At 48.4% G+C, this 19,099-nt stretch overlaps 1 protein-coding gene across 1 annotated transcript in view; it reads left to right on the top strand.

Moving 5' to 3' along the window:
* ube2h (ubiquitin-conjugating enzyme E2H (UBC8 homolog, yeast)) overlaps positions 1 to 19,099 on the top strand; it is a 29,861-nt gene that overhangs the window by 1,297 nt on the left and 9,465 nt on the right. The window contains exons 2-4 of the mRNA XM_042077869.1: positions 16,307 to 16,383; positions 18,487 to 18,561; positions 18,701 to 18,740. Coding sequence (XP_041933803.1) covers positions 16,307 to 16,383; positions 18,487 to 18,561; positions 18,701 to 18,740 — 192 coding nt within the window. The remainder of the gene's footprint in view (positions 1 to 16,306; positions 16,384 to 18,486; positions 18,562 to 18,700; positions 18,741 to 19,099) is intronic.

Here is a 19,099-nt window from a genome sequence, read left to right as displayed (position 1 = left end):
TGTTTTGTTGTCGTTCGTGTGATTACATGAAGCAATCACTTCCTCTTACAGATTATAAATGCACTAACTTTAAATGAAATGTGAACTAGTCTGTGGTCATTTAAATGGCTGTTTACTTTGATATGGGATGTCTGGAAACTTACAGGGAAGTGTTAGCTTTACCAAAGTTGTGCTTTGCGTAAGTTCATGGGTGGGGATGTTTAGCCATTTTCTTCAACTTATAGGCACGCTAGACATCAGGCGATGATGTGCCTTTATTGCCTTTAACTTTAAAGATTATATGCCTTTAACTTTATTGTACCAGCAGGGTTTAAGGCACTTATTTGATAACGCGATTTGTAGCCTAATGTTGTCCCTGGTGTAAGCTACCAATGCTGCTTTTTTCCCGCAGGTTCAACTACATCTATTTTTAACGCTGAAACATAACTGATCATACTGATCCAAAGTTTGAAGTTTTCCGTCCGTTTTTAATTGGTCTTGCAACATACTATCTAATAAGCGTTCACGCACTTTAGGACTGGCACTGGAGTCCCCGCATGGTTCGCGAGTTCTCCAAAGTTGTTTTGTTTTTGTACTCTGGCAGTGAGAACAGGCTTAATGATTGGACGGCTTGTTACTACCCGGAAACTGCGAGAGGGTGGTTCAATGATAATAGGCCGTTTTTGGTTCAACCAGAGCCCGTTTAACACAGGGTTCGAGAGCAAAGATAGAACGTCGGTCGATTACACCGGAGAAGAGTCGACTTTGTGAAACCATGTCATGCCTGCGCAACAAATAGTTGTGTAACATCATCCTGAAGAACTTGTGAAATTATCACGAAATCTAAGTATTCTTATACAGGACTTATACAGGAGTGAATTCCTCATCCAGTTACAATTAGGAAAGATTCTCTGTCTAACAATTAACTATAGGCCTACTGTTATTGGAATGAAAGCCATGACATGCGTCAATTAAAAAACAAAACGAGGAAATCCACGGGCCTCTTCCCGCAGCAGCGGTTTGGGGTTCTCTTTCTCTAGACGTGGCACTGCATGGCTAAAGCTAGGCAAGCAGGCTTTGGATTGGTGCTGAGCCCTTTAGTAAATCTCTGTCATCACCATGAGCTGCAGGGGAAGGGTAGGTCAGGCAGCTGGAATCCTACAGTCCCTCCCCCACTGCACAGACACTAAGGCACATAGACCAGAAATCCTACGCCTTCAGCCCAAGCAATCAGTGGCATGAAGGCCAGCAGCAGGTTTGCAACAGAGAACCTCTCCTCTTGAAGCACAGCACTGTCCAGTATAGCATGTGCGCTGTTTCACCTGACAGTTGCTGCAACTTGAGGAGTTTACCATGTGTAGCCTATATGTGTTTCAGTGTGATCGTCTTGGAGAAGCACACTGCTTTCCCAGTGCTCCAGATATCCCATTTTTCACAGCCTGTAACCAGGAGCGGGAAGCCATGACGGTATCAGAGGGGCTGAGAGCTGATGAGGTGACGCTGAGGAGCAGTACTTGTAATTGGCTGTGACTCTCTAGAGAGCTGGAGATCTGGAGCTGGGCTCTGCTGGGAGTTTCAGCAGATATGAATGTCAGTCTGACCTTGGTTTTTCAGCTGTGCACTAGAGGCTAACGCTCTACCGAAGCCCCATGAGAAAAAGGGCACATGGCAACCCCTGACCTCCGCACAACGGTGCCTAGTTAACGTGCCTGTGCAGGAAGCACTGAGATCTGTGGCTCTGAGGCTCAGGGATTGCGTGACATGTCATTGTCTTTCTTGCTCTAATGCTTCTATTTGCTGTCTGTCTCTCTAATGACACTGGCATTATCAGCCCTTATCAAGCTTTGATCAAGAGAGGCTTGAGAAATTGAGGTTAGCCAGTGTGCTCCACCAAGTCATCACTTTAAAGGCCTACTTTCTTGGATGAATATTGCATTTGAATTACAAGGGTTGGGGAATATCCTATGCTTAATAGAGTAGGCAAAGCTAGATTTTGCTGTGCCTCATAAATTCAGCCAAGATCAGGAACAGAGCCATATGTTTCAAGCTTCATGAGAGCTGGTGGTTTTCGGTCTTTCATATGAAATGGCTCTATTCATTGAAGCTTCAGTCAGTGTGACACATGTGAGCAAGAGAATGGCAACTGATAAAAAAAGACATCTGGCATTTACTGTCAGCAGTGCTCCTTGTGGCATTGTTTTGGACAGAGTCAGGGTTTTTGCGTCATGTGTTCATGTAAGCCTGGCCTGAGGGAATATCACAGCTTCCAGTCATTCCCAGTATTTTGTAGTAGCAGCACACATGATCTGGAAAGGCCCACAAAAACTCCTCTTCATCTGTATGATTTTCATTTTGTATCAATTGTTTGTTTATGCATCTATTCTACAGTATTTACGTGACTGTTTGTTTGTTTGTTTGTTTGTTTCTGTCTGTCAATGGAGTTCCATGGGAGTTGAAGGCCCAAAATTGGCTATTGTACGTAGAGGCCTGGGTCAGTGTCACACAATTGAGAATGCGCTCAAGTGTTCCATACAGTTTTTACCATTTTACTGTTTGCTTTCTGTTTGTGGAGCTTAGTTTTTTTTATTTCCAAATGGCCGTTCCCTATTGTGTTCCTCACTAGCAGACTCTAAGGCTGGGTATAGAACACACTCTGGCCCTTTATGACTGAGATATTTAGGTAGGTTTAGCGCTTTAAGCAGGGGGAAATGGTCAGGGATTACCAAGCAAAACAACAGACCTCACCTCCGCATTCAGTTTCCCCTCCCTCAGGCAGGCTCTGTCCGGACCTTGACCTCCTGAAGACCTGCGCCAGCACAAGTGCCAGCTCCAAGCCCATTTCATTCCCTCCTCAACAAAACATTAAAAAAAAAAGCCCAAAACCAGCATCCATCATGCTCTATTTTCTGAGTTCGCCAGCCACCCAAGACGGCTCCCTAATATGAAGTGATCTCCAGAAACAGGATCTGCTGCATGTAATCAGTGGCGGCTGCCAGCTCGAGCCTGCTGCTGTCTCCGGCCTTATTCGTTTCCTGCCTCAACAGTCTATGAGTGATTAGCTGGCAGAGTCACCGTGCGTGACTCGTGCTAAATCACCGCGCCCTTCCAGGGAGGCACGGGAGAATGGCCGGCTTCTCCAAAGACTCTCCACCAGCCAGCACCCCCTACCCCTACCCCTGTAAGGTCCAATTTTGCCCCGGTGGTGGATAGCATCATGTTGGCTCAGCCTGAGGACATATTACTCATATGGAAACTGCAGTGGTACGACTGCACCGCCAATAGAGGAGAGGCGCATAATGCATTTCTGATTAGATGGTGGGCCAGGTTATGTAGGACACAGCCATTCCTAACAAAAGGCCTAAGGCAAGCATGGTTTGCTGTGTGCCCATGGTTGTAGTGATAATTAATGGAAGGTCCTTGACTCCTCAGGACCTCCTAATTTAGGCACTTGGGTGTCCTTCCAGTTGTCCTTCCAAGTCTGGTCTGTTTCAGCAGTCCAGCAGGCCCATTGTCAGGGGTCCTTAAGATCATTAAGATAGAAATACAGGCAAATGAGGATCTAGCTTTGGTTTCTAAGTGTTAAGTACTTATTGTAGCGGTCACTCCACCTCCACCACCCACACCATGTGAAGGAAATATGTGGAGAGAATATTAATTGGCTCTTGTTAAATTGTATCCAGTCTTGAAAGCCTCATTTCGGCACCAGCAATGATGGCAAGTGCAACAGGGTTACAGTGTGCTTGTGATGGTGGGGGTGGTTGAGGGTTGAATGACAGTCGCAGTGTCCAGCGGGCGCTTGGATGCACTGCCCCCTGACAGTGGGAGACGGGAGGCCCGGGGTAATCCCACAATAACAGGCCTCTATCTCCGCCACGCATGGCCGAGCACACGCTGGAAAACAGATGGACTCCCAAGTTCTTCTCTTTTTGTTTTCAAGATGATGTTGGGGCTGCTGGTCGGTCTGTCTGTCTCTCTCTCTCTCTCTCTCTCTCTCTCTCACTCACTCTCTACCCCCCCCCCCCTGCCAGCCAAGGGGGTTATAACGGTTGTCTGACATTCCACATGTTTTCATCGCACATTGGAGCGTCTGAAAAGTGAACTCCGACTCCCAACGGTTCAGTGCGTGCACAGGGAGGGGGTTGGGGGTTGGTGGGACTGGATTGATGGCACTGAATGAGTCTGTCTCTCCTCCAAATTGAGAATTCTTAACCCGTAACAGCCCGTCAGCTGTTAAATGCATTTCCAATGGAGTTCAGTTGAGAAATGCCCGGTCAGCTTCAGGCTGTGGTGTGTGGTGAAAGATGATGTAATCAGGATCCAGGTTTTAGTGCATCCTCACTTTCAGAAGAATTAGGAGGTCATCACATTCCTTTTGGAGCGGTGGATCTAATTATTTTCCATTTAAGACACTTTGAAAACAATCCACTGTATGAATGGGAAAGAATGTTAACGTCTTAAGCACACTTTTGTGGTTGATTTTAAAAAAGTGTATATGACTCATAAAAAGCAAGAGGGAAATTTCAATCTAAACATTATTTTTCAACTCCGTCTCTGTCTAGAATAGGACTTCATCAAAAAAGCGCCTTCACAGATCGACCCGTTTATTATGTTAATGAGCTCCGTGTCTTTTCTTGGGTATATTTAGGCTGTTCTACTCTTTGGTAATGTGCATCGCACTGAAACAGTCATTGGTAACGTATCTGGGCTGTAATCTTGTGTTTACACAGTGTGTACTCTTCAGGCAGGGGCTGTTACTCGTGAGGGTGGACGATGGCTGACTTTCCTCACAGAAGTGCTAGATCTGAAGGTTGTCGACATGCTGTTTTCCTCCAGTCGTGTAGCGTGGAACACAGGCCGTGTTAGCTTGAGAAGTGCTCGCAGCACATGCCCAGAGCATGTTGTGCTTTTTTCTAAAGCACTGAGTGACCGTACCTCTGAGTACCTCTCTCTCTTTCTCTCTCTCTCTCTATATATATATATATATATATATATATATATATATATATATATATATATATATATATAAACGCACACAGCGGCTGGATCGCCCTACCTGGCAGTGCCCAGGCAAGCACACATTGGTAAACACAGAAGGCATTTCCATTTGAAGCTTAGCTGCAGGAGATACCAGCAGGTCAGGCAGCCATTGATATGTAAAGTGTAGAGGAGTCTCTCTCTCTCTCTCTCTTTCTCTCTCTCTCAACCTCTCTCCCACTCCCTCTCCCTCACTCTCATTCTTTCTGTGTCTCTCTCAATCTCCTCCACTCTTGATCAGTGGAATGCTCTCTTTCTCTCTTTACATCACTATGTTTTTCTCTCTCACTCATTCATTCTTTCTCTCTGTTTATTCCCCATCAGTATTCAGAGAGCACTCTCAGAACGGCTTGGCTAAAAGGGCTCTTGGTCTTTTTTCACCCTCTCAACAATGACTCCCAGTCTACCCCCCCCACCCCCCACCCTCTCTCTCTCTCTCGCGGCGTGTTTTTAACAACATTCCTTCAGAAATACTGTGAGCGTTGTGATGTGGAGGGCCAAGCGCAGAGAGTGAGCCTACCCACACAAGTATGTTATACAGCAGCACAGTACAAGGCAGGAGGGGGTGGCTTCTATTCCTCTTACCCCACCAAACTGTTCTGACTACTACTCCTCTGGGTACAGATTGGCCGGCCATTCAGCTGGTAAATTGGTGTCTGGCATTCCTGAGCAATTGTGTTTATTTTCTGCCATCATGCTGAAATGGAGGCAAAGAATAGCTTGTCATTTGATTGGCTGAATTAGATTGAGAATGTTGGCCTTCTTTCTTTGACTTGCTCCGTTCCTTTGGTGTGTGTGTGTGTGTGTGTGTGTGTGTGTGTGTGTGTGTGTGTGTGTGTGTGTGCACGCTCTCTCCTGACGGGGCTAAGGTTTCTCTTACATTTGTTCAGGGTTTTAGTTGGGGTTCAGGGCCTCACTGTCAATGCCCTGTAGTCTCTGCTCTGCGCAGTGCTTGGCTCTCATCTGGTCTGTGGCGGAGCCTCCGCCAATTAAAATCCCCAACCAGTGCCACCGCTTTCATCCTTCCCGAGTGCGACGAGTGAGCATCAAATTAATCTGAGCCATAATGAAGCCAGACCCCCCCCCCCCCCATCCACTCACCACCACCATCATCATCGCCACCACAGACCAGGGAAGTCTGGTCACGTTGGCCCTCAAATTGGCTTTGTACTCGGGGAATATCTGGTGGAGAGACATGTCTCGTATCTGAGAAGCGTTTTTAATTAGACTGCGTTCCAGACTAAATGGCACAGTGTGCTGGCAGTTCCCAGCTTCCGTTCTGTATCTCGGTGTTCAGCAGGGGGGGATTCGCATTTGATATGCTCCCCCTCAAAACTGATGAATGTGTCTCGTTAGTTTATATACTGTGGGCAGAGGGTGCTGTTTGCTGTTGGAGCCTGTATGTTGATGTGACCTTTTGAGTTCATCATTTATACAAAGTGTGTTATCAGTGGTGAATGCATCTGAGTCTGACATGTGTTTGGTCTGTGTGTGATCTTCTGAGGCAGATAGTGTATCATTCAGGCTACATTGTTTCAAGAGCTTCAACATAGTTGTTAAAGGGCAGAGTATTGCTTTGATGTCAATCTCATGTAACCTCAAGTGTGTGTGTGTGTGTGTGTGTGTTGCATGTGTTTGTGTTCTGTGGTGCCACGTATTTGCATGAAACCATATGCAGACCTTACAAAAACTATAGGTACTTCCTGTTGTAGCGTTTACGCCTAGAGTCGTTAGTAGCTGATCCAACTACAGTTTGTATACAAGCTACAGCAGTCCTAGCTGTGACCAGCACCAACTGCATTGGCCTTCTAGATCCAGAGGTGGGCCAGATTCTAGTTAAGACATCTTATCTCTCAGTGGTCAATCCATGGACAGTGTCTGATTGGTGATTCTCATGATGTTGGACCCTTTATCTCAGTAGCTGTGAGGGTAACCCGGGGTCAATTTGACGGACTTTGTGGTGCCAAAACGATGGAGAAAGTGGCGTCTGTGTGGAGTAATGGCAGTCTGAGTAAAGTACTTAGTTTAGCCTGTGCCATTGATCCCATCCTATGTGGCTGTGGAGGCCTGGGAGTGGACAGGCAAGGAGTCCAGTGGAGTGGACAGGCGAGGAGTCCTGTGGAGTGGACTGGTGGGGAGGGGGGAGTGGTGGGAGAGCCCTGGTGCCCGCTCTGGTAATCCCCCCAGGTAAACAGTGGCTTAATACCCTTAAGGACAAAGAGACGACGAGTGGAGCCTAGTCCCTCCCACAGCCCCCACTCCCAGACACAGACCCATATACGCATGTGCAGATACACACACACACACACACACACACACACACTCACTCACTCACTCACTCACTCACTCACTCACTCATACTTCCACTCAGTCAGTCACTCCTGCCCTGAGGGTTAATAGGAACAAGGGGCAGCGGTCAATGAGGCTGTGCCTTCACACGTGAGCACATAATGATAAAGGGGGGGAGGGGGAGCGTGGGGGGCGTGTTTGCAAGCTTGCAGAGTGGGAGGGGAGGGGGGGGTGTTTGCAAGCTTGCAGTGTGGGAGGAAAACTCAGAGAACGGAGAGGCTTTTTTTTTTTTTTTTTTCTTTTTTTTTTTTCGCTGTGATGTGGAGGGAGAGAGAAATCCCCACAGCTCTAAATGGAGTTTCCATTTGTCAACGGCTGGCCATGCCATAGACATGGAGTCAAAGGCCCCCATCATCGCTTGCTCAATATTTATTTTAGGTGCTTTTTTTTAGAGTGTTCTTTTGGGGGCTCCTTTGGACCCTGTGTGTTTGTGTGCATGTGTGTGTCTGTGTGGGTGTGTGTTTGTAAGTATGTAAGCATGTCTATGTGTTTGTTGACAAATGTGCAGTTGATGCCCTGCACTTCATTGCTGTTCCCTGGCCGCTGATTAAATAAGCATCTGAATGAGAGGCCATTTGAAGGAGCGGCTCATGGCAGACCTGATGCTGGCAAGGCCTGCTCAGTGTGTGTGTTTGTTCCAGAAGGATCCGATTGAATCATGCTGAATGATTGTGTGTGTGTGTGTGTGTGTGTGTGTGTGTGTGTGTGTGGTGTGTGTCCGTCATAATTGCCGCGTTCCAGCTGTTGCCATGTTACTGAGATCCCAGTTGTCTTTGCTCGCCAGCCTTTAGTGTGTTGAAGTCGCGGTGACCTCAGATTGTGGAATGCTGAACCTTGTCCACCCAAATATACAGAGCAGCAGGCCTTTGGTCCAGTCCACACACACATCATGTCAACAGTGAGTCTGGTCAGAGGCTGGCCAACTGAGGGGCTAGTCTGGACTAGTCTGGACTAGCCTGGAGTGTGTGGGGCCCAGTCAGTCATGATTGGTGTGTGTGCTCTGGGTGCAGTGTATTGTGGGTACAGTGGAATTAGTGTGGTGTATTGAGAACACTGTAAGGAGTAAGCTAAGACTGATACAGTTCCATTGCCAGTGCACCCGGCCTGCTCTGTGATACTTCTCTCTGTCTTTTCCTCTACATCTGCCTCTCTTTCTCGCTTCTCTTTTTCGCTTGACTCTTGTTTTCATCTCTCTCTCTCTCTATCTATCTCTCTCTCTCTCTCTCTCTCTCTCTCTCTCTCTCTCTCTCTCTCTCTCTCTCTCTCTCTCTCTCTCTGCATCTCTCTCTCTGCATCTCTCCTCCACCGGTTCTGCAGCTGCATTGGGCTTCTGTTTCCTCTGACCTCTCGCGTCACTTCCTGCTGCTGAGGCTGCAGAGGCTTGGTTTGCACACTGGAGTGTGGCGACAGAGCATCCGTGAGCAGGCGAGCAGGCGTCCTTCTGCCCATAGGCCCTTAGCCCCACCCTCTCAGCAGCATCACCCCAGGTCCAGTCCCTTACACACTGTAGATCAGCCTGCCATAGGGCTTACACACCCCTAACTGGCCTTCACAGGTTGTAGTGTATTATTTTTTTTTATTAATGGCAGTTCTATGTCAGTATTGTTCTTTTTATCCACACTACTGTAATCTATTTGTTGTTTTTGAAAAGCACAAATGTGCAGACATGACCTTTGTCAGAGGTACTACCCAACATCACTGGACCATCTGTTAGATGGTTGCCATGGGAATCGCTGCCTTTCTCTTCCTGTCCCTCAGTGGCACTGACCCGTGCCCACCTGTCTGCTGGTGCCCGCCGGTGCTGTGGCCGTGACGGCACCGGGCGAGCGTGGGTGCGTTACCTGTGGTAATCACCGGCTGCTAATCTGACTGTAATGAGATGACCAGGCTCATGGCGGTGTCCTGTGTGTGCTGCGGACGGTAAATATTTCCCTACCGCCACACAAGGTCAGCGATTAAGCAACGGGAGGATAGGAGAGGATTGTGTCTTTGTTTGATGTGTATGTGAGGTTCTGTGTGTGTGTGCTTGTTGGCTTAATCAGCCATTATGTCCAGTTATGTCACTGCGGATGTTTTAAGTCCCATCTGTGTGTGTGTGAGAGAGAGAGAGAGAGAGATTGCTAGTGATTTGTTTATCATTTTTACCTTTGGTTGGTTTTGGAGGTTATGTTTTTAGTTTGTTTTTTTGTCTGTTGGTGGGTTTGTCTATCTGTCAACAGGATTATACAAAAACAGACAGGCCAATTTTCTTGAAACTTGATGGAAGAGTCCATGACATTCCGGATTAAGGACCGGATCCAGAAAATATTTTCCACTTTCTTCAACATGGCAACTTGGCGGAGGTCTCTGCTCTCTGAATGCCCTCCTAGTTGATTCTATTTTCATAGTGTGTGTGTGTGTCCTTGCACGTGCCACTCCATTCATTCTTGAGTCGGATATCAAATTTCCACTGTTTGTGTGTATACAAGTGTGTCTTTTCTCACTCCTGAGACTGTTATCATATCTGGTGTGCGTTTGCGGCTGTGTAGCCGCGTGTGCGTTTCTGTTTGTCCATGTTCACCACCAATCTGCCATTTGATGCAGAAGGCCAATGTTATCCACCCTCCTCCCAAGCCTTGCGTGCCATACAGCTGAGAAGAACCGGCAGCCACAACAGCGGTCAGTCAGATGGCCTCTCCTCTCTCTACTCCTCTCTCTTCCCCTGTCTTTTCTTCACCTCTCTGTCTTTCATGTTTACTCTATCACTCACTCTGTTGTGTCAGACAGCCGTCTCTGAGCTCTCCAGGGCTTCTCCGCCTACATGCCTTTCAAACGTCCTGGATTCATAGCTGCCTTTGAGGCACTCTCACTCACCGCGCACACACATTCTCTCTCTCTCTCTCTCTCTCTCTCTCTCTCTCTCTCTCTCTCTCTCTCTCTCTCGCGCTCTCGCGCTCTCTCTCTCGCTCTCTCTCTCCTTCTTTCCTTCTTTCTCTGTATGTGCTTATGATTTCCTGACCGTTCTGTTGCCTTCTTTTAATGTCTCCTCTCTCCTCCCCTCTGCCCCTCTGGCTCTCATGACTTTTGAGGGTATTAGTGACATTTGGAGACGTGCAGCACTAAAGAAATGCCAGTAAACATCCTGCCCAACTTGTTTGCAAGTGATTTTGGCCTCCTCTCTGAGTTGCACACGTCATTTGCAGGTTGAAACATTGGCAGGCGCACACACACACACACACACATGCAGTCCCACACACGTACACACATTCTCTCATTCCCTCACTCCCTCACTCACCCTCTCTCTTTCATAAGCACAACATGCCATTATTATTCTCCAGCTGTTGGGAAAACACTTCTGCCATGCAAATGCATGCGCGTGTGTGGTAGTGTTTTGAACTCTGCTGGTCTTGGTGCACACTGGGCCAGCCTCTCTCCCATCAGGAGCCACAGAGCCACGCGTTGGGTCAGATCGGGTCAGGTCGGCACTGGACTGGACTGGGCTGGGCTGGACTGGCATGCATGTGCTGCTAAAAGTAGGAAACGGTTGAGTTGTTTGGACTGGGAAGTCAGAACCAGATTGTGTTCCATTTAATGGGAATATAAACAGTATGTTTCGCCTCTTGTTGTGATGCATTGCCATGAATTGGAGAGACAGCTGTACTTGAACTGAACACACAGTGGTTGCTGTATTATATGTAGAAAATTCCGTCTCTTCTCTGCTTCTTTAGTGTCTAGTCTTCCTGTGACAAGATGGATTGCCGTGGGTTAGTCTGCATGTTAAGATGCTGTCCGAATGTTCCCAGGCTACCACAACTATGAGCTAGGCTGACGATGTTCTCCCCTCTTCCCACCCCTCCCCCTTCTCCAGTCGAGAAGGCGCTCTGCCTCGCGTGCTGTAGTCAGACTCTGTGCCCTGTGAAGTGCCCTCGCTGGTTGAGATGCAGGTGATTTGATAAGGCCTCGAGGGACCTCCGATTAGATTATGTGTGAGCACAGAGGGAGAGATAGTGACCCTAATGGTCCCTTGTAGATTATGTCTTAATCCCTGCAATCCATAGAGACGAGGAGAGGAGAGGAGAGTTGGGGGATGGAAGGAGGAGAGGAGAGCAAGGGGAGATGAGGAGGAGAGGAGAGCGGGAGGAGAGGAGAGCGGGAGGAGAGAAGAGGAGAGTGGGGGAGAGTAGGAGGACACAGGACTGCAGAGGAGGGAGGGATGAGGAGACGAGGAAAGGAATGAGGAAGTGATACAAGGACTGTGCGTGTGTGTGTGAGAGAATGACAAGCCCATTCCCCCCGAAACCTCAGCCTCCTGTTTTGCTCCACCAGTGCAGGCATGTTGAGTGGAGCTGAGCTCATCACAGCAGGCTGTGTGGAAACCCCTCCGCAGTGTGGTGGGACCCGGGGCAGAGTTGCCATCCCACTGAGCACGCTCAGGACAGGGTCACATATTCATTCCTCTCCAGGCTGTTGGCTTTCGCCCGGAACATTCTTGCTATTTTGTGCAGAGCTGAGTTTCTGAGCGAAAACAAATGGCCCCATTGGTGGATTTAGACCAGGGGAAACCCAATCCTGACAGGCTCATCTGATAACCGCGAAATGAGGCTTTCGGAAGTCTGCAAACGGATCAGCGCCAGGCCTAAGTTTGAAAAACTTCTATCAGTTTATCCGTTCAGGTTTTTTAAATTTATGTCAAGGGAAGTAAAGTTAAGTGACTGGTGTTTAGCAGGCACTTTCATCCAAAGGACACAGATTTGCAAAGGCAGATTCAGGATTTGAACCTGGCAGGGTTCCAACGCGTTTAGGTTCTGCGTGCGTTGAGCCGAGGCTGTTGAGGGACTCCTCTGTCAGGGTGCCCTGCCACCACAGCCACTTCCTACATGTCTCAGATGGAAGCTGTCTGTTTTTGTTTTGCCGTCTGAGACGCTCTCTGTTCTCCCTCTTCAGTTTTTCCACTGAGCAGCTGGAATTTTTAGAGGCACGTCGAAAAAGCCTTTTCTTCCCCGTTCTGGCTCTAACTCGTTCTTTCTTTACTATGTGCTCTTTCTCCAGCTCTGGTTCTCTCTCTTTTTTATTTTTTTTATTTCTCTCTCTCTCTCCCCCCCCCCCCCCCCCCCCCCCCCCCCCCCCCCCCCTCTCTGTCAGCTTTCTGAGGGCTGCTTTCATTTAAGCTCAGATGACAAAGGGGGGAAGCAGAAGCAGGTATGAGAGATGTGACATGTCTTTATTTATCCCGTGGAAGTCCATGACTCGTCCCGCAGATGCCATCTCAGTAGGACTTAGTCAGGACCTGCGGGTCACCAGATAAAGCTGTCATGTCAGCACAAGTAATGGTCACACCCCGGTGACAGCAGTCCACCTGTGTCTGGACGTTCCGCTGTGTGCGCCGTGAGTAATGGACGTGTGTGTGTGTGTGTGTGTGTGTGTGTGTGTGTCTGTGTCTGTGTGTCACAGCATCTTTGAATCCAGGCCAGAAGTGCTCATCTATCTCATAGGGCAGAGGAGGCACCAGCCCAGCTTGGCTCTGCTGGGTGTTTTTGTGTGGAAGCCCCAGGGATGAGAGGCTGAGAGTGAGAGACGTGTCTGACCCATGTCTGGCCTCGGTCTCAACCCCTTACCCTAACCCCCGCCCGCTGGAGCTCAATCAGTTACCCTGTCATTACCCAGAAGCCCCCTCTTCACCTCTGCACTCCAAGCTCACCTCCACTCTGTAGCCACATGTGCTGTTTCTTATTACAGCCTCATCTCAAAGCAGCACAAAATCGTGTAAACAGACGCACATGCTACTGTAATCCAAATGCACGTACATGTTTACATAAATGGTGTTATGTGCTTAGATTGGGCTGCTCCTTTGCATATGGAGGATGTGTAAACATCATGTGCAGCAGGATGGCTGCAGAGGTCCCAGAGGTAGTTTTGTTCCCACCACTTGTCTGCCTCAGAGGACACTCTGGGGGCTTCTTTGGTTTCCCGTGTGTGTGTGTGTGTCTCTGTGTCTCTCTGTCTCTGTCTCTGTCTCTGTCTGTCAGCAGTTGTGGGCACCTTGAGCTGTAGCGTCATTTATAGAAAATCTAGAAAACAGCTGTGGTGATGCATGTGGAGAGAGAGATGTGCTCAATCTCCTCAGGAGGGAGGGAGAGAGAGATGTGCTCAATCTCCTCAGGAGGGAGAGAGAGAGAGAGAGAGAGAGATGTGCTCAATCTCCTCAGGAGGGAGAGAGAGAGAGAGGGATGTGCTCAATCTCCTCAGGAGGGAGAGGGAGGGAGAGAGAGAGAAAGGACACTGACTGGCTGCACTGCTGCAGCAGATTTCTCTTGAGCTTAAAATATCCGTATCGGTTAACTCTTCCAAGGCCTCACGTGTGGACGTATGTGTGGTGTGCTCGGGGGGTGGTGGTACTCGCCAGCTGCTTCTGTTGATCAGCAAACATGATGGCTCAACTCTCACTCCCCCATCCGCCTGTCTGTCTGTGTGCCTGTCTGTCTGTGTGCCTGTCTGTCTTACTCCCATTGTTGCTTTGTCTTTCCCTTGCTGTATATCTGTCATTTTGCATAGTGGTTTCCTTCCCCTTATCTGATGAGTTGTTTCTCGTTGCCTTGGTTTTCAGTTGTTCATTGTCTCACTTTTGTATTTCTCAGTCATTCATATTGTCCACACACACACACACACAGGACACAGATGTGTGTGAACAGACACAAATGTGTCTCCATGTCCAAGTTTAAGTGAACACGCCGAGCTCTGGGTCTCCGCTGACTATCCGACTCTGAGCTCACTTTTTTATGAGGGGGAATGTGCCGAATAATGACTGTAATTAAACTGCTGTAACTCGATTCTCTGGCATTAAATTGCCAGGAGGAAAGAGCGAGGAAGATGCAGGGGGGCGAAGAAGGGAGGGAGAGAAGAGAAACAGAGAGAGAGAGAGAGAGAGAGAGAGAGGAGAGAGAGAGAGAGAGGAGGAGAGAGAGAGAGAGAGAGAGAGAGAGAGGGAAGTCGGCGGGGGAAAAGTGAGCGAGATCCAACAAAGACGGCAGATTACACGCCTCCCAAGGGAAGGGAGTAATCTCACATGCCAGATGTTTGAGACGAGTACATGAAGGCACAGGTTTCCTCCCTCTCCTGCATGTTGTCAGGCAGATGGTGTAACCTCCTGAAGTGAACAGCAAAGCTCTCAGTCTCTCTCTCTCTGTCTCCACCCCCCCCATTTCTCTCCCTCTCTTTCCATCTCCCCCCCCCCATTTCTCTCCCTCTCTTTCCCTCTCTCTCTCCCATTTATCTTCCTCTCTTTCTCTCTCTCCCCCCCCTCTCTGTCTCTCTCTTCCTCTCTGTCTTCTCTTTCTCCTCTTTCCCTCTCTATCACACACACTGCTTGTTTACTCCCTCCACTTGTCGTTTTGATTATGTCTGCGTGTAGGGGTATCTCGTGGGCGCCGCGGCTTCTGTGTAGAGTAGCGAAGCAGCTAATGCACTGTGTGCAGTCAGCAGCAGCCTGCTATCCTCCCTGCAGCCACACAGCCTTCAGGACCTCCAGAGCCCGGCCTCCATCTTAGAACTGGGTTACCGAGAGCAGTGGGTGGTAAGCAAGGGCACTTGGCAGCGGGCAGGGCCTCTGGCCCGGGGACTCCAGGTTGGGCATGGGCAGGAGGAGGAGGAGGGGGGAGGCTGGGGTGGTTGCTGGGTGCCCCCGTGCCCCTGGCTGGCGGTGTAACAGAGGGGAGCGACAGAGTGCCGGCGTCCCCCGGGGGCCCAGTCGCGCGGCCCGGCTCGGCTCAGCGTGGATCCACTTTCACTGGCTGCCGATCGGCACTGGTGGCAATGTGAGAAGTGACAACCCAGACAGCCATGACTAATGACGGCCACACAGGGCTTTCTCTCTCTGTTGGGGTGGTGTGTGTGTGTGTGTGTGTGTGTACGTGTGTGTGTTTACGTGTGTGTGTGTGTGTGGTAGTACTTTTAAAAAAAGAGGGATAGAGAGATATAAAAGAGTGAAAGCAGTGTGGAGTGAAAAAAGAGGGGAATGAAACCCACACAAACACACACACATAACACACCACACGCATAACACACACACATACATAACACACACACATACAGAGATGGAGCGCTCCTGGAATTTGATCTGCTGATGGTCTGGCTCCCTGCCCTGGCAAAGAGGCATGTGAGGGGTGGGCAGGAGGGCCGAGGCCTCTGCCTCCGCCACCCTGGCTCACAGTCTGGCTGCTCGGGTCCTGGCTGGACACACTGGGCCCAGGGTTGGGCTGGTCAGCTGGTCGTCCAAGCGTTTGAAGATGGAAGGGAGAGAGAGAAAGATGAGTGGCAGAGAGAGGGATCAAGCTCAGAGAGTCCTCCATCATGGACATAGATGTTAACCCCGGAGTTGTCCTACTACATGGACATTTGGCAAACGTGCAGTAAACATTTGAATCTTTCTGTTGGTTATTGGTGTCAGTAGTTATATTTTTCACTAGGCTTTTCTTTCAGTGCTATTGTACTATGCTGTACCAATGTTGGTGCCATCACCAGATGTAGTTATGAATGTGTGTGTGAGTGGGTATAGTGTGTGGGTAGTCATATAAACAGACGTGCCCTCTTCTGTTTCTCACCATCAATCTCTCTCACTCACTCACTCTCACTCTCACTCTCACTCTCACTCTCACACTCTCACTCTCACTCTCACACTCTCATTCACTCACACTCTCACTCTCACTAATTTCTCCCATCTCATTTCTTTTCACCTGTAGATTGGGTACCATTCTGTTTGAAGGCAGCCTGTGCTGTCTTGCATTACTGCAGGCTAATTGCCTTCCAATTGAGGGCAGACCCTCTTCACCAGCTTAATGTACTGCCCCCTCCAGAGCGCTGCCGCAACGCTCGGGCGCCCTGTGTTTGTTTTGTTTTAGCATGTAAACAAGGAGCGAGTGCACATGTAAACAATCCATCGTTTCCGGTCTTCCTTAACCCTTCCGCTCAGCATCGAGAGTAAACACGAGGTGACCATCCTGAGTGGGCTCAACGAGTTTGTTGTGAAGTTCTACGGACCACAAGGAAGTAAGTACATGACTATATCGGTCTTGTTTAACAGCATCTATATTAACAAGGCAGTTTTATGGGGTCACTTTCCTTTGTTTGCTGAAACTGCACTGCTGAAGCAGAAGCCGCCAATAAATATAACTGAATTGGAAAGGGGACCTAGTATTCATCATTCAGTGCACAGACGTGGTAACAAGTTAAATCCTAAGTATATGTTTCCAGTGTTAAACTTGTTTTTGTGTTTTAAAAGGGCCATTATGGCAATTTTAAAGGGCATTGATTGCATCCAGTCTGGCACACACACACACACACACACACACACACACACAGTCAGACGGCAAGCAGGAACATGGAAATGTCCTAATCAATCTTGGCTAATGACTCTTTTAAAGTGTCCTTGTTTAAGGGTCTTTGGCGAAATGTTCTTGTGAAACCAACAGAACTGCTAAACTGCGAGGTTTGAGGCAAAGGCGCATTATTGTTAACGCTAAGGTCTCCTATTGCAGTGTAGCATTAATGTTGTTCCTTACTTGTAAGTGGCTTAGGTAAAAGTGTCCGCTAAATGAATAGATGTAAGTGCTGGGCTGTAGGGGAATTATGCAGGGGGGTGACAGGTGGACATGCTGGATAAAAAGAGCTGTCGTGGGGGCAAAGGGGACAGGGCAACACTGACCCCCAAGGGTTAGACGGGTTGGATCCCGGTGATGGTTGACACTGGAAACGATCCACCTTGACCAGAACAGCTGTCGCTCAAACACCAAGGCCTAGTTTTTTTTTTTTTTTACTGGCCAGTAAAAAGCTGAGAGTGTGTGTGTTTAGGGAGAGATGGTCAAACAGTTAGTGTTCAAACATCACAAGGATAATCAGGAGGAATTGTTCATTTGTAAAACGCCCCGCGCCTTGAGTAGTGAGCAAACAATGCAGTCTAAAGGTTAACGGCCAACGCAAGCTGATGTTTCAAAGCCAAACATGAACTCGCTAAGAATCCCGGTACGTACAGTACGCCACCGCAGCCCAGCGTTTCCTAAGCAATGTATGAAATATGGAGAATGCTTATTGCATCCAGCTGTGCTCAGATTAAGCCTTCAGAAGTATATATACGCCAGATTGGACAAGCAAATGAAAAGCACATGTGTTCATATGTTTGGACTGAGCAGCGCATAGGAATGTGTGCAGAGGCAGGACAAGTACAGGGCCACAGAGCAGCCTCCAGTAGCCTATAGCTCATGTCAAATCCCCCCCTTTGTGAGAAAGCAGTTTATTAGCTACCAGAACAACATCCAGCCTAACCTTTTGACATTCGCTCCGTAAACCTCAACACCTCATTCTTGACCTATGGGGCATGTCGTAGGCTACGTGCTCCGATTCGATAGAACCCTGGCTTTGGCCAGTTATTTTTTCGGTGGATGTAATCTCGATAGAAAATTGGCTTAAGTCGGAGTGACCTGCGTCAGAAGGAGCGCTGCCCCCCGGGTTGGGTGTTTGTGCTGGTGGGAACAGGCTGTTACGGACAGGGGGGCTTTAATGGCTAAGCCCCTACCTTTCTCCTCTCCTCACCCAGACCCAGCTGGCCACATAAGGGTTGGATTGCAAAGGGAGCTATTCTGGGAGACGCTGCTCCCTACTCCACTGTCCCTGTGCCTCGATGGCTACATGCTGTACATGTTCATCTCTCTCGCTCTCTCTTGGGTCTCTCTCTCTTGGTCTCTCTCTCTCTTGGTCTCTCTCTCTCTCTCTCTCTCTCTCTTCCACATGCTGTACATGTTTCTCTCTCTCTCTCTCTCTCTCTCTCTCTCTCCTCTCTCTCTCTCTCTCTCTCTCTCTCTCTCTCTCTCTCTCTCTCTCTCTCTCTCTCTCTCTTCCTCTATCTCTGTCTCTCTCTCTCTGCCCCCCAAGCTCTATTAAGTCACAAACTCAAGTATGCACACATAATCCAGGCCATGTTGCAAAACACCAAACATTACTTTTTTCCCCCAAGCCTTTTCAATTCAATAGCCCTTGAATAGCCTTCTGCTAATGTAGCTTAATTAGTTTCACATGTGAGTGGAGGACCCCAGGGGTAGTGTCTGATTTGTGTGTGTTGACACTGCTCTGTCCCTCAACCTCGTCCTGTTTCTACAGCACCATACGAAGGTGGCGTATGGAAGGTGCGGGTAGACCTACCAGACAAATACCCCTTCAAATCTCCATCTATAGGTACGGATGTGTGGGATTGGGCGGGATGATGATGTGCTGTCGCCAGCGACTAGTGTGATTGGTTCACTTGTGCTACTCCATTTCCATGACGACTTGCCCTGCCTCACTCTGTTTCTGTCTCTTTCTATTTCCTTTCCAGGCTTCATGAATAAAATATTTCATCCCAACATTGATGAAGCGTAAGTTCAATTTTTTTATCCTATTACCTCACCATCACTCAAAGGGATTATATGCCACACCACTGCATCACCAAATCTCATGAGAAAAGTATTTTTCATATGACAGTCACCAAACAATCTAGAGCTTCCATAGGAATCCTTGAAGGTTGTATATTGAAACCTGTGAAAGACATCTTTCATCATCAGTTCCATCTAGACGACACATTATAATTTTTGCAATATGTATTGTGATTAGGAAAAATATGGTGATGACTTGAACAGCTTGAATAGTTTATTTAAACACACCCTGGTGGACTCACCGTGACACGATGTCTCACGTTTTGCTTTGTTTTCCTTTTGCATTGAGCATTTGTGTTCAT

Source organism: Alosa sapidissima, chromosome 22 (genome assembly GCF_018492685.1).
Source record: "Alosa sapidissima isolate fAloSap1 chromosome 22, fAloSap1.pri, whole genome shotgun sequence".
In the NCBI taxonomy this organism is placed as follows: Eukaryota; Metazoa; Chordata; class Actinopteri; order Clupeiformes; family Clupeidae; genus Alosa; species Alosa sapidissima.
Note: the sequence above shows the minus strand (reverse complement) of the source record. Positions and strands in the feature narration are given on the sequence as shown.